The sequence below is a fragment of the Caretta caretta genome, chromosome 1 (genome assembly GCF_965140235.1).
Source record: "Caretta caretta isolate rCarCar2 chromosome 1, rCarCar1.hap1, whole genome shotgun sequence".
NCBI lineage: Eukaryota > Metazoa > Chordata > Testudines > Cheloniidae > Caretta > Caretta caretta.
The window spans coordinates 147,809,237-147,825,563 of NC_134206.1; the positions used below are offsets into that span (position 1 = coordinate 147,809,237).

At 39.1% G+C, this 16,327-nt stretch overlaps 1 protein-coding gene across 4 annotated transcripts in view; it reads left to right on the forward strand.

The window, feature by feature from the left end:
• Positions 1-13,915, forward strand: part of IL1RAPL1 (interleukin 1 receptor accessory protein like 1) — a 1,168,446-nt gene extending 1,154,531 nt beyond the window's left edge. For 3 of the 4 annotated variants that reach the window (XM_075132044.1, XM_048863466.2, XM_048863455.2), the window contains 2 exons: positions 5,186-5,356; positions 6,677-13,915. In XM_075132044.1, the coding sequence (XP_074988145.1) occupies positions 5,186-5,356; positions 6,677-7,395 (890 nt within the window). In that variant the 3' untranslated portion in view covers positions 7,396-13,915. The remainder of the gene's footprint in view (positions 1-5,185; positions 5,357-6,676) is intronic. The other variant, XM_075132046.1, reaches the window with a different exon arrangement.
• Positions 13,916-16,327: the final 2,412 nt, after the last annotated feature.

A 16,327-nucleotide genomic window follows, 5' to 3' on the forward strand; every position in this document is an offset into this window, starting at 1 on the left:
TGGGGGCTTGGGGAGAAGGGGCAGTGCGAGGCCAGGGCCTCAGGAGGCATAGACAGTGCGAAGGTGGGGGCTTGGGGAGAAAGGACAGTATGGCGGCGTGGCATGGGGCTGGGGCCACGGTTCAAGCATCTGTTTTCCCCTCCTTTTAGGGCACTTCTGCTGCTCCTGCTCTGAGTACCTTTCCCAGACCTGAAGAAGAGCTCTGTGTATGCTCAAAAGGTTGTCTCTTTCTCCAACACAAGTTGGTCCAATAAAAGATATTGCATCACACACCTTGTCTCTCTAAATCATAAAATGAACGGTCAAAGGAATCATGTTGCCAGTTTATCTCAGTGCTTCTGTTTGTCACTCTTTCTGACAAATAGTTAAAATAAATTCTGCTTTACTAAGATCCACAGCATATTTGTCATGGTAGTTAGGGGCCTAAATAATAGAAAAGAGAGCAAACCAAGAATGAAATTAAGGATAACAATTTCCAAAGCCAGAGGTCCTCATCAGAGAGAACCCTGCCTAAGACATGGCATGGGAAAACTAAGGTTCCAAGAGCCAGTCATCTTAACTGCCATGATGAGGTATAAGGTGACAGTCTGTGTTTAAGATAATCAGATCTGAAATTAATACATTTTTTAAATTCTTCAGTACCTCTTGAATTCTAAATGTAAATTTACAGTACAGAAATTTGAAAACATATACAACCCTGAATTCTAAATGAAGTCCTATTAGGAATGCAGCTGCCTGCTCCTTGCATTCAGGGCCGGCTCCAGGCACCAGCAAAGGAAGCAGGTGCGTGAGGCAGCCAATAGAAAGGGGCGGCACTCCGTGCGTTATTGGGGCGGCATGTCCGGGTCTTCGGCTGCAATTCGGCGGCAGGTCCTTCATTCCCTCTCTTCCTCTTCGGCGGCAGCTCAATCAGATTTTTCTTACTTTCTTTTTCTTCGCCGCTTAGAGCGGGAAAAAAGCTGGAGCCGGCCCTGCTTGCATTATGCAGAATATTGCACACACATTCACTAGATATTGTGTATCTCCATGACCTGAGCTTGATGCCTTCTACCTTATGGTTGGAAGTCAAGGTGTTAATTTTAACCTGCATGGTTCTAGTTAACCTATGATCTGGTTGTCTGAGAGATCACGTCTCTCTGTAAAATTGTACCCTAGTTGCAGTCAGTGGAGTCAACGCATTCCAGCTGGACCCTCTACAATATAGAAGAAAGGTATTGTTGAAATAAATATTACACTGTTGCATTTAAGCAAGAAAACAATGAGAGAATGCAAACAATTTTCGCTCAGATTAGAAATGTACAAACTGTCTCAATAGGAAATGCCCTGATACCTTCAAACCAGTTTGTCTGAATACTCATTCTTCCTTATAATGTATCCCCTAGAGAAATTCATGCAGTCACATACCCAATCAAGAAATTTTAAAGTACCTTGGCCATGCTCAAGCAAGTATCATTATTGTTGCTACTTGTAATGCTATGGCACCTTTCAATCAAATCTTATTTTAAAAAAAAAATGTAAAATAACCCAAGTGTCACCCTGCTATTTATGGTAGTTTTCCAATAATCTCTTTATCTTATTGCTAATTAATAATGTAAGATATACAACCTATTTCTGTGTAATCTGGTGCTTTCTCCTCTGTAATCAGCCTCTGCCTCCTACTTCATTCATTCAGTGAAGTCACAAGCCATTGGTTTGTGACATGAGACTTGTTTCTGTCTTGATGAATGTTGATATTCCAAATACTGCAGTGAAGCATGACTGAAGGAATTATCCAGGAAGAAAGTGTTTATAGTTCAGGGAGATCTTCTGGTCTGTTGTACGCACACAAACACATCTCCTTGATATTTGACACCAATGTGGAAGAAAATACAGCTCAAGTACAAAACCGTAGAATGGGGATTTGATATAAAGTTATATTTGTAAAGTTGGTAGTATGGCTGTGGTATGATGTAGCATCTGTAAATGTTAGCGTATAGAGTGTACATTTGACAGGGAGAGGGGAGCGGAACAATATGTAAAATGTCATATATTCATTTTGTATAGACCGGGAACACTAGTCCTGCTTTCTGCATGTTTTTTTTAAACAGGAGCTGTTAAAATGTAAAAAGGAGTAAAGTGAGAAAAGGATTTATAGTTAGTAAATAGCTGAATTCAGCATTGAATGAATATAGCATGACTTATGGCACACAGTAGAATATTCAATCAGGCCTCCTTTACAAGCAATTGATATTCTCTATGGCCTGTGCATAATACTGTCTAGAGAATTAAAGGATGTTAACATTTCATTACTCCTGCCATTGATTTTTCTCTACTTTCTTCACAACAAAAATCAAAATGTGACCTCTTATTCCACTGAATTAGTTCCAGAGCACTTGCCATTGACTTCCTAATGAAAATTAATGATGGCTTCTTTCATTCAGTCTTACAAGTAAGCACAGCAAGCAAATTTCCAAAAAGGGTGATTTTTTCCTCCTCAGATTGAAATGAAAAAGACCATATTAAATACAAATCCTACATTAAGGCAGCATTAAGTGTGCAAATTTAAACACTCAAAAGTCAGAACATTCATAATATTTTAATTATGATTTCAATTGCACCATTGGGGTCCAATGCTGCAAAAACGTAACCGTGTCGGTAGCTTTAGTCATGTACACTCAATGAATCATAGAATCATAGAATATCAGGGTTGGAAGGGACCTCAGGAGGTCATCTAGTCCAACCCCCTGCTCAAAAGCAGGACCAATCCCCAATTAAATCATCCCAGCCAGGGCTTTGTCAAGCCTGACCTTAAAAACTTCTAAGGAAGGAGATTCCACCACCTCCTTAGGCAACGCATTCCAGTGTTTCACCACCCTCCTAGTGAAAATTTTTTTCCTAATATCCAACCTAAACCTCCCCACTGCAACTTGAGACCATTACTCCTTGTCCTGTCCTCTTCTACCACTGAGAATAGTCTAGAACCATCCTCTCTGGAACCACCTCGCAGGTAGTTGAAAGCAGTTATCAAATCCCTCCTCATTCTTCTCTTCTGCAGACTAAACAATCCCAGTTCCCTCAGCCTCTCCTCATAAGTCATGTGTTCCAGACCCCTAATCATTTTTGTTGCCCTTCGCTGGACTCTTTCCAATTTATCCACATCCTTCTTGTAGTGTGGGGCCCAAAACTGGACACAGTACTCCAGATGAGGCCTCACCAATGTCGAATAGAGGGGGACGATCACGTCCCTCGATCTGCTCGCTATGCCCCTACTTATACATCCCAAAATGCCATTGGCCTTCTTGGCAACAAGGGCACACTGCTGACTCATATCCAGCTTCTCGTCCACTGTCACCCCTAGGTTCTTTTCCGCAGAGCTGCTGCCTAGCCATTCGGTCCCTAGTCTGTAGCTGTACATTGGGTTCTTCCATCCTAAGTGCAGGACCCTGCACTTATCCTTATTGAACCTCATCAGATTTCTTTTGGCCCAATCCTCCAATTTGTCTAGGTCCCTCTGTATCCTATCCCTGCCCTCCAGCGTATCTACCACTCCTCCCAGTTTAGTATCATCTGCAAATTTGCTGAGAGTGCAATCCACACCATCCTCCAGATCATTTATGAAGATATTGAACAAAACCGGCCCCAGGACCAACCCCTGGGGCACTCCACTTGACACTGGCTGCCAACTAGACATGGAGCCATTGATCACTTCCCGTTAAGCCCGACAATCTAGCCAACTTTCTACCCACCTTATAGTGCATTCATCCAGCCCACATTTCTTTAACTTGCTGACGAGAATACTGTGGGAGACCGTGTCAAAAGCTTTGCTAAAGTCAAGAAACAATACATCCACTGCTTTCCCTTCATCCACAGAACCAGTAATCTCATCATAGAAGGCGATTAGATTAGTCAGGCATGACCTTCCCTTGGTGAATCCATGCTGACTGTTCCTGATCACTTTCCTCTCATGCAAGTGCATCAGGATTGATTCTTTGAGGACCTGCTCCATGATTTTTCCGGGGACTGAAGTGAGGCTGACTGGCCTGTAGTTCCCAGGATCCTCCTCCTTCCCTTTTTTAAAGATTGGCACTACATTAGCCTTTTTCCAGTCATCCGGGACTTCCCCCGTTCGCCACGAGTTTTCAAAGATAATGACCAATGGCTCTGCAATCACAGCCGCCAGTTCCTTTAGCACTCTCGGATGCAACTCGTCCGGCCCCATGGACTTGTGCACGTCCAGCTTTTCTAAATAGTCCCTAACCACCTCTTTCTCCACAGAGGGCTGGCCATCTATTCCCCATGTTGTGATGCCCAGTGCAGCAGTCTGGGAGCTGACCTTGTTAGTGAAGACAGACTGCTCATATAAGTAAAGTTACTTCTGTGTTTAAATCTTTGCAGCATTGGGCCCTTTATTTGTTTATATTCCACATATTTGGTCACATCCTGCCCCCCTAACCCCTTCATCCTGTATAGGGGAAACTGAGGGTGGCATAGAGCATCATTTACACTCAGCGCTTCTGGGCCCATGATGTGGGACATGGTCAGCAGTCCCTGGGTGCTAGATCAGCAAACTTTAGGCAGCAGACTTAACTTAGAGCAACAGTAAGGCATAAAGCCACCTTTGCCCTCCATCAACTTCTCCAGTCTTGCACTGAGCAGAATTCAGCTTGACTGGGTGTTCTGGGCCACTGTATATATGTTCGGCATTGCATATATTAAGGTAGTCTAAGATATTGCAGTACAAACATGCAGTGCATGTTAATTAACCGTAACTATTTCATTTCTGGACTTTTGTGTTTTTAAATATGCAAATTTTGCACTAACATAGATATTTACTTTCTTTTCTCAAGGCTAGAAAAGGCTTTACATTATTTTTTGTTTTTAGTGGAATTATCTCCCTCTGCTCAAATAACACCAAAAAAAAACCCAAACAAACAGGTGAACTGATTCCCTTTACAGCCATCCATACAAATATATATGCACAAATCACCTTCAGGGTAAGACCATGGGCTCTCTTACATCAGTATAAATTAAGCATAACTCCATCAGTGTCAAAACAGGATAAATGAGAGGACCCATATCTGGATGTGAAAACTAGCTACTTTATGGCATTTGCTGATGATATACAATTATCTAGTGAAAACATATTATTGTCTGAAGATCCAGTCAAAATACTTCATTTTCTTTCTTTCTTTCTTTCTTTCTTTAGACAACAAAGATTATGATGCATATCTGTCCTATACCAAAGTGGATCCAGACCAGTGGAATCAAGAAACTGGGGAAGAAGAACGATTTGCTCTTGAGATCCTACCAGATATGCTTGAAAAGCATTATGGGTACAAGTTGTTCATACCAGATAGAGATTTGATTCCCACTGGAAGTAAGTTATATTAGGCCGTGTGTATGTGTTTCCTATATGGGGAAAACAGAAATTACATATATGATGCAATAATGTGCTTTCTATCATAGTATCCTCCGAATCTTATCTCTGAGTTTTCTCTATCATTTAAAAAAAATATTTCATCTGATTTTGGGGGTGCACTTTTAGAATATTTGTTGGCTTGCCTCCATTATTCCCTAAAATAGCACTTGCTTATTTGGTTTGGGTACTATTTTCAGTTAAGATTAAAGGGTTCAGGAAAGACATAGACAGGAAAACATGACAAAACCAGTATTTTGTAGGGTTTGGTGAGGAGCCTTTCTATCTATGAATCAAATACTGATGTCCTTAATCTGTTTTAATTCAGTCCATACTTGGACAAATTCCCGTGGCCTTGAATGTGCACTGAGTAAAATCTGAGTAAGGACTTTGCTTATTCCAGAAACTAATCAAGCTTTTTATATGGGGAAAAATAGACTTGTGTTGAAACTAATACAACAGTAGAGTGATACATTTGTGGCTCTTTTAAGGAACGCTATATGCCATGGCATTCTGTTAGTATTCACAGCAGATGATTTTTTGGTGTGGCTACTGGAGATCTTCAGAGAGCAAAATTAGCTGATTAGTGCTTAGTTTTATTCATTTACTACTTGATCATGTTTATTTTGAATAGTCCTGTCCAATTTTAGTTACTGCTTTAGTGAGAAGTTGTAAAGTTCATCTCCATAGCTTCCATGTAGCCTTCAAACTTCCAACTTCTTACTGGATTATTTCAGTTTATTTTTACTAAAGGCAGAAAAGAATCTTTTATCTTAAAAAGAAAAAAAATAGACCCATTAGCAGCAAAGTTGTTGTTAAGATCTGTAATAACCTGAACATTAATTCACAGGAGGCAACATTGTAGATGCCTGGGGGGAAAAAAAGACAGACTAAGGGTCCAACCCTGCAACATACACAAGAGTAACTTGTGAGTTTATTGTGTATGATTGGTACCCTAAATCACATGGTCATTGTTCTGTTTCAGCGCAGAATGAATGAAAACAGAAGAATGATGATGACTATGCATACCCTTGCATACATGCAGATATTAGTCTTTGTACAAAAATTTTGCCAGAATTCAAATATTCTGATGAATAGAAACCCATTCATTTGATGGGGGGCGGGGGAAGGGGTGGGAATTGAATGAATATATGCAATCAATACTTTGCAGTGTTCAGCTAGCTGTTCCTGGACAGGAGAATTTAGCCCTGTTGTTTCCACTGAGGTTTTTGGGTGAGATACTTGCTTTGACTGATCTTGAGCAACTGTCTTTTTTTATAGCCTACATTGAAGATGTGGCAAGATGTGTAGACCAAAGCAAGCGACTGATCATCGTCATGACTCCAAATTATGTGGTAAGGAGAGGCTGGAGCATCTTCGAACTGGAAACTAGGCTTCGGAACATGTTAGTCACTGGAGAAATTAAAGTGATACTGATTGAATGCAGTGAACTCCGGGGAATTATGAACTACCAGGAGGTCGAGGCCCTGAAACATACCATCAAGCTTCTAACTGTCATTAAATGGCATGGACCAAAATGCAACAAGTTGAATTCTAAATTTTGGAAACGTTTACAGTACGAAATGCCTTTTAAGAGGATAGAACCCATCACACACGAGCAGGTTTTAGATGTCAGTGAGCAGGGGCCCTTTGGGGAACTGCAGACGGTCTCAGCCATTTCAATGGCTGCTGCCACCTCCACCGCTCTTGCCACTGCCCATCCAGATCTGCGCTCCACCTTTCATAATACTTATCATTCACAGATGCGCCAGAAACACTATTATCGAAGCTATGAATACGATGTACCTCCTACTGGCACCCTGCCTCTTACCTCAATAGGTAACCAGCATACCTACTGCAACATCCCTATGACACTTATCAATGGGCAGCGGCCGCAGACAAAAAGTAACAGAGAGCAGAATCCAGATGAGGCTCACACAAACAGTGCGATACTGCCCCTCTTGCCACGGGAGACCAGTATTTCAAGTGTCATTTGGTGACAGAAATGCAAGGGGGGACCCTAACCCCCTTGAGTAGGAGCTAAGTGTGCAGTCTGGTGCCTGGAACTACATCCTCGACTGCTGCTGTTAAACATGCATTACAATCTATAAAATACGAGGAAAAACAGGGTCTTGTACATATGTTTTTTGCAGTTTCTTTGTAGCATCAGTCTTCCTGTTTTACCCATGTCTCTTGCCATTCACATTTTTGACTTTGTTTTATACATCATTGGAATTTGTATATTACGTTTTTTTTTTAATGAAGAGACTGCTGTATAGATAGGAAATCTTTTTTGCTCCATTAGTATAGTTTTAGAATTTTTTTAAACATTTCTTGGGAATGCTTGGACGAAGCTATGTTAATATCAGAAGCACCATCCATTTTGTTGGCCTGCCTAGCCTGATACATGAAGGCCATGCCTGCTGCATTTCACCGTTGTGAAGAACCTTTGTTCTTAGGAGGACCCCGCCTATCATTCTGAGCTCCAATTTCATTACTTATCCCATGACAACACTCTTTCCTCCCACTTCCCCTTATGATGGTCCCATGCTGGGTAACACTACAGACAGTCTGATCATCTAACATTTAACTGAGTAAATGCCTGTCAGACAACAAGATATACCCAATATGTATCAATTGCCTCATAGTAACCACTACAGAGTGTGTAGAAAGTAGCGTTTGTTTTTGTTTTATGGATGAGTTGATTTGTACCCCTTTTATTTATATAAAGCAACAACCCTAATTCGATCACTTCTGGAATAGTGTGAATGTGTATGCAGCTTTTTTTTTGTTTGCTTGTTTTTGTTAAGCATTTAACTTTTTCTTTTCCCCCTCTTAAATTCTTCAAATGAGGTTATTTGCAATTGTCAAACAAGTAAGGTAATAGGCGTTGAAGTGCAGTAAATCCTGCTGAGATTTACAGCGATGGCTTCCAAACCAAAGGGGAGTAGAAGGACAATATCAACTATGGTTTGTCACATTGTATTATAGAAAATGGATTTTTCTAAAAAGTAAGAGCAAAACATTTCTTTTCAGCTGAGTATGGATTCCCCTTGTATTTGAATGTTCCAATCACTGTAATTACTTTTCAATGATATATTCACATTTGAGCATTTTTATATTTTGTCTTAGCTTGTTACAATAAGTAAAACCTTATTAATTTCAAGGTGATTTAAATGAGAACTCAGGTAGTAAAAAAAGAAATTATGAATACCAACAAACATCAATGTTGTAAGAATAAACATTTATTTATATAATATTAATATTTAAGTCAGACATGGAAGCATTAAAAACCATTAAGTTTATTTAATAAATAAATAAACTAGTTTGGTTTTTAATGCATGATTCCATCGTTGAGGAATGCAGATTACATGTGTGCTATTGCTCCCAGATAAAAAAAAAAATCACTGTTCAGATATCTCTAGAACTAATGGAATAAAGGATCTTACCCATATTTACATTCAAATGATGAAAAAGTCACTTTCCATTTAAGAAAATGTATGGAGTGGAGTTAGATTTTTTTTTCTTTTTAAAGGGCCATATTCTCTGCTGGTGTAAATGGAACTGGCGGAGGTGCTCCAATGACCATCAGAAGAGGATTGGCCCCCTTCTTCTTCTTCTTCTTCTTCTTTAATATCAACAATACAACATGAACACTAGGAAGCAGCTTTTGAATTTTTTCAGCAACTCGTTAACTGTTAGGGATTTTCATAACAGCTGACTGGTGTTGGCCAATATAATGGATGTTGTGTGATTTGTTCATTCTTATTATCACTATATTCAAAAAAATACAAGTTTTAATATTTTGGTCTCATTAGTAAGATGTGATTGGTCAAAAATGTGTAACCTGCAGTTTGTGGGCATTTGTGGGGGTAAGTCAATATTGACAATGTCTGAGGAACGACTATTATGTTGTAACAGTCAAGAATTCTCAGTATCTGCATAACCAGTTAAAGAAGCTTTGGGATGTGCACTGACTTTTATTTGCTGACAAATGTTTATTTCTCTGACAATTCGCTCGGGTCCTTTTCTACAATCTGTTCTTTATTTCAATTGTGTCCCTCTGGACGTGTGCCAAATATCCACAAAATGGAAATGAAGCTGCCAGGGCAGATAAAATTTCAAGACAGTTTTACAAATTTGATTGTTTTCAGATTATAAGACAGTTGTTATTTATTTTATATTATAAATGCCTGTCAGGAACTGATGGCATTTAACTTCATTTGACTGGATTCTAAATTCCTCCAATACCCAGAAAAATTAAAATATTGTAATACTCTTTCCCTTCGTCCCTCCCCTTTATATTTTTTTAAGATGAAGATTGGGATAAGGAATAAATATAGAGTGTAACAACCTGACGACGGTCACATTCTAGGCATTGATAGGTATTTCTTTAGCCACATTGGGGGTACTTTTTTGTTCTATTTTTAGTGTAGATTTAAGCACTTTGAATAGCATGATTCAGGGATTGATGGATACTATTTGATATTCACACTATTTAAGGAAAGTTTTTCTTATTATGTTTTGTCATATTATTAAACAAAAACAAACAAATGAAAAAAGAAATACATGGAGAAGCTATCTATGGCTTTAGAAACATTCCTCCCAGGTATTCCTCTTCTATAAACAGCTCTGTGTGAGAAACAGTGAAGGAAACTGTCATGTGTTCACGTGGTCTATGTTTGACAAAAGTTCTGTTAGAAAGCAAAATAAAAAGGAAAAAAAATCAATTTGCCCTAGTGCTTAGGCTCCATCCTTTTTTGGTTCAGATGTTCTAGTTTTTGATAATGCAGTCTGAAGTGTGCATGCAATAGCCAACTGCAAGGGTAAGCCATTAAAAGACAAGCACTTTACCTTTGAAAATTGTAGTGTGGTGATTGGACAAAACTTATTATGCCTGGTTTCCATCTGTCACTAATTTTGGGTATGTCTATGGAGTCTATGCACATGAAGTACCTAGATACAGTGCATTCTTTCTTTCAGGATGGCTGTTGCTCGGGTTACACATTTTTTAGCCTTATATGCCAAATTCTTTCATTTTCTGTTAGCACCCAGCTGTTAAAATGAAGCAGACATTACATAATGGCAGATAATCAGACGCTATATATTTAGAAAGCCTGTTATACTTGTCTGATTAAAATGCACAACATTTTAGTTGAATTGCATGCATTAATGATCCATTTACATTATAGACTGAGCAATGAGATTTTGGGGAAACAGGCCCGGTGAGCAGGCTTCCCTTTTTCTCAAACTTAAAAAAAAATAGTTACATCTACAAACCTTGGAAAAACTTTATTAGAATGTAAGAATTGCAACAGTAAAGCAGACACTAAGAAAACCCAATCAAATAAAAGCCAAGGTAGGAGAAGGGGGAAACATCAGCCTGTTTCTTAATTGGTTTCAGAGTAGCAGCCGTGTTAGTCTGTATCCGCAAAAAGAACAGGAGGACTTGTGGCACCTTAGAGACTAACAAATTTATTTGAGCATAAGCTTTCGTGCATCCGAGGAAGTGAGCTGTAGCTCACGAAAGCTCATGCTCAAATAAATTTGTTAGTCTCTAAGGTGCCACAAGTACTCCTTTTCTTAATTGGGTTATGGACATTCTCTGTTATGGAGTCCAGCCATAACTTAATCCAATCTACATAAAGCAACTGGCATGTGCCACATCCTGCGGATGGATCAACAGTGTCACAAATACAGCCCTGATATCTGGCACACTGCTGAATGATTTTGCATTTGCTGGTAACCCAGCAGCGCACACAGTTGTTGGGGAATCATCCATAGTTGTGGTACATAGGGAGACAAAATTTTGTTGGCACTAAGAATCTTCCTCCATAACAGGCTTAGTGCATGATCCAGAGCAACTATTTTCATTCTTACCCTCCCTACACACAACTCAATAACATTTCTACCCCTCTTCATAACTGAACAGGAGCTTTGTTTGGCTGGAATTAAACAAACATGGGCAGTTTCATGACACTTGGTATCTCCCTGCATAATTCTTGCTTCAAGTTCCTTAGGTGTTTTATTTCTGCTGCAGCTCTAACTCTGTTAATAGTCACTGAGTGGAGAAGGAGGAATGAGCATTACACCCTTTATGTATGCTTCAGTAGTGTCACTGGTTTTTGTAGGTTGGAATTCAGCATTGATACCATGCTGTCTCATGGGGCATGTTATTTTGCTGAACAGTTCCCCATTCACACTGGACATAACACCAAAAGAAGACAAGGCAGCATCATGCTTCTCCAACTGAGCTTTGGTTGGTGTTTCAGAAACTGCAGAGCCTTTGGAAGTAAAACCAATAGAAATGAACATTAAGATTTTTCCTTCGCAGTTTTGTTTTTAATTCTGGTTGAGATCAAGTCTGGTCTGTGTACAGTACTAATAGTGTCTATGGGCTGGATAGGCAAGACTTCAGGGAGTTATACCACACTCAGTAAACAGAAAATGTAAAGATGTGGCCATGTTAACAGTTCGGTATGTGGTAAAAAAAATTAAACCCCTCCCCAGTGTGCCTAAATAAGTCAGATAGTGCTAAGATCTTGTCCTGGGAAGGTATCCTGTTTGTAACAATGAGAAACTTAACTCGAAAGCTTAACAGCATGCTCACATATTATAGTCAATATCCTCGATAACATCTTTACACAACGAACCAGTATTTGATTAAAACATTTTTGTTTCTGTTAAGTTAAGGTTGCATGGATTTCAAGAATTCTGGCAGCTAGTTTTGAATGTTGTATGAAGTACACAATCCTTATCCAATACATGGTTTATAGAAAGGCCCACACTACAGCTGTTAAACTGAGATTTTCGTTTCATTTTAGTTTTGACAGATGCCATTTTCTCCCTGACTGGTGTCAGATATAACAAGGGGCGGACATAAATGTTCATGATAAAATTAATTAGCTTTTTAAACCTTATCTCCTCTTTTAATTGAATCTTAGTTTTCTCCTGATCCCCAAATATAAATAGCATAAATGTCAATTCTTCAGGAAAGATAAGTACCAAATAATCACACTCACATCTTCAAAGGACTTTACAAATATTACCTAATTAATCTCCACAACCAGTTCAGAGGAGGGTAGGGAAATTGTGTCCTTACATATGGCAAACTGAGGTAGAGGGCTAAATCATCACCTGACTTACACAGCAGCTCCAGGGACTAAATGGGTGTAAGGTCCCTGCTTGCTCCCTTGTGTCAGAGTGGAAACCAGATGGAGCCTTTGTTCCATCCGCCACAAGTGGGCCAGCATATCTGCACCAGCATATTGAGTGACATATGCCGGGTCAGCTATAGGCTCAGCATAGGTCCTTTCCCCTCAGTGCAACAGGGAGACTTGGAAATGGATTGTGCCTCTCCCAGTCTTTTCCGTACTCATGGTAAACACTATGGTTGAGCCCAGCAAGTTACAAAGTTAAGATGAAAGCATCAAAAGTGTGATGACAAATAACTCCCAGCCTGTGCTCCAACCATACCTCACTGCTCCTTGTCTTAACCTTCATTCCTTCCATTCCGCCCCCCATCCCCTTCATTTACCTTGGAGTCTCTACCGTGCTCAAGATAAATCACAAAGCGTGAGGTGCATCCTTCAAGCCTGGCTCATATGAACATTCTTTACCTGTGGGACTATTTGGGTGAGTAAATGTCACTTGCAGGAGCAGCCTTTAAATTTGTAAAAATACTTGCATTCACAATTCACACCCTTTTCTTCATCCCTAATGTCTTAACAGTGCCCTTTTGGGGTAACATCCTTTTCTTTTCAAGCCTCAGTGTGTAATCTTTCTCTGGCTTATACACACCCGTGCATAAAACAATGATGCGGTGACTAGTTCCTATGATTTACCTTATTGTTTTAGCTTCAATTCTTAGCATAGATTGATTTTCCAAGCAATGCTGTAGGCTGTTGTGTGGGAGCCTGTTTTAAACTTGTTTTACAATGCTTGTGTGACAGGTAAACAACATTGTATGTGTGTATATGTTTGGTTCTTTTAAAAAAAATTAATCTTCATTACAAGTTTTGAACTTACAAAGTTGAAAGAAATTGTTTGCCAGTGATAAAATTCTCTGGTGAACAGCTCACTGCTGCTCTATTTATGTGCTTAGGGATACTTTAAGTAGACAATTAAAACAATTAGTATTATACATGTAACTTTAGCATCACATTAGAATGTTGTACACTGGTCTTCCTAAAACCCAGAAAGCATCAAATGGTGACAATTATGTAAATACAAAGTAAAGAGGAAAACATCCGCCCAGCTTTCTTATTGTCTCTAATTTGCAAAAATTACAAAGAAATCTTGCTTCTTATTTTAGATCACTGAAGCCATTTCTACCTCAGCAAAAGCATTTAAAATGTAAAAATGCAACCCTTTACAAGACCTATAGGCTCTCAAGAAGAGAAATGGTTTCAACAAATGGAAAAGCACTTGCATGTGCTTTTTCTCCAAAGATAGGTATCCAATCATTCACAGCACTGTAAAATAAAACAGTAACAACCTGATCCTGTAAAAGTAGACAAAGTCCAAGTAAAATGGCTTTGCTCACATGGAAAGGTTCTGCATGTGTTGCAGTGCCAAGGCAAACTTGTAGTCAGCCCACTGCTAGGTATGGATAGATTTGGGACGGAAAAGCAGGCCAAAGCGCCATTCCTGTGGTTCCATTCCACAGAGCTTTGGCCATGTAGATACTTATTGTACACTGATTTACTAGTCATGCTCACTTTAAGGGGGTGACAGGCCCACTTTTCCTTATTTGTAGTTCCATTTGAAGGCCCTTCCTTGTAATGTCTCTAGAACAGAAGTTGTGTGGAGCAGTCCTGTGCGGGTGGCTGCTTGGTTTGCTCACCACTCCACCTTTAATACACAGCAAACGTTAATTATTTCCCCTGCCTCCCTTTGCCACATTAAGCCCTTACATACCGGCATCATCAGCCTCTGGATACAATAAACAATGGATCTAATCATGATTTCAAACAGCACTCGCTGGGTATCTAAAATTCATCAGGTGTTTTATTTCCCTCCCCTGTAATGTTGAAAGATACTTATTACAAAGCTTTGTTAGCGATAGTAAAGGGTTTGGTGACAGGATGACCATATCCTCTTGAATCACTGCTTAATCGTCCCGACAGTCCCATGATTCATTGTATGTAACACTTATAGTGGCAATGGAGTGCATTTTTCCCCCTGAAGTTTGATTGTATGAAATGGTAATGATGGACACTAGCAAATAGGATGCTATCTCTCAGCTTTTTTTTTTTTAACAGTTCGATACACTTAATTTTTTGGGAGCCTTTCTATTGACTTCACTTTGAGTCAGAACCTAAGGCCCCAATCCTGCAGAGATGAGTGCTTAATGCACATGGTTAACTTTACCCATTGGGACTATTCACAGCGCACAAAGTTAAGCACCGACATAAATCTTTGCAGGATTGGAGCCTTTGTGCACAATTTCGATAGGCAGGTAATTTTAGGTAAAGGAGAGAGCATTACTATGCATTGTTCAATAGATAACAAGACAAAATGGCCAAAGAGACTTATTACAACAAGAAACATGCATTAACTGCCAGTGGTAGGAGTAACATTAGGCAGATTTCACTTCAACGAAGCAATGGAACTGTGACTAAAAAATAAGGAAACTAAATTCTGTAGAGGAATGTCTTAGCTCAGCGCCACCTTTAGTGTCTTTGGACTGAAGGATATTTGTCCACAGGATTTAGTTTCTTTAGTTATCCGGTCTATGAGAGCTGGATGTGTATATATATATAATTATATATAGCAACAAAAAATTGCAGTGATAATGGCACTTGGGAGTGCAGTGCACTACACTAAGTTAACAGCTAGAAGGGAGTCCGAATAAAGCACTTTATCACCAAACCTGTCAGTCTTCTGATCTTTTAATGGAAAGAAATAGATGGATGCCATATGGGACTTTGGGAGCATCTGTCCACAGATACTTAACTATAAGCTGAAGGAACTCAACGCCAGAGTACAACTGGTTTAAAGGAGAGCAGAATCAGGCCCAGCATTTGTAATCAGCACCCACAATCAGCACAGATGCTGATGAAGCAAAAACCTGTAAAATGATTTTCCTATTTTATGTATTTTTGTTAAAGATGTAGAATTTTTCAAGTGTCTTTCACTGATGCTATATAAACCGTAGCTCAATATATATGTTCCTTCCAAAGCTTACTATAGTGGTACACGTGAATAAAAACTGCAGAAGTTGACTCTTTCTATAGACACTTTGTGCAAACCCACTGAAATTAAGGTAGACACACTAGAGTTAAGTAGAAATACAACAGACTATATTAGGTGTACTGAATGTTAAATATTTTACCTAATGAGAGTAACTTATATTCATATTTAGTTAAAAAAAATATAAAAGGGGCCATAGATAAGAGTGCATTTTTATTAGTGATGCTATACATGCTGCTGAAAAGCAAAAGGTAAATGTTACCCAATTTCAATGTATGTTACTTTAAATAGCATATTTCTGTTATCCTACAGTATATGACACATTTTTAAAAATTTACCATGTTTGATACTTTAAACTGCACACCTTGTTGTAACAAGTATAACATATTTAGCATTTTGTACTTTCATTGATTTTTATTCTTAAGGGAGAAAAGACATCACTCACTAAATATGAATGCTGCACAGGTTAGCAATAGAGATATTGATTTTTGTAACTTTGATTGCACTTGCCTTAACTTTTCCACACACACGTGCGTGCGCGCACAGACACACAAAGATTAAAGGAAACAAAAACCACAAAAATAGGCAAGTTCTGCACCGAATATACTTTTTGCATAATTTAATGAATAATGAGACATGAGCCTATTCACTACGATCCTTGTAAAGAGTACATGAGCACACGATGCCGTAGGTTTGTTAAAGCACAAGGTGTACTTTGTCTCGATTTAGAACAACAAC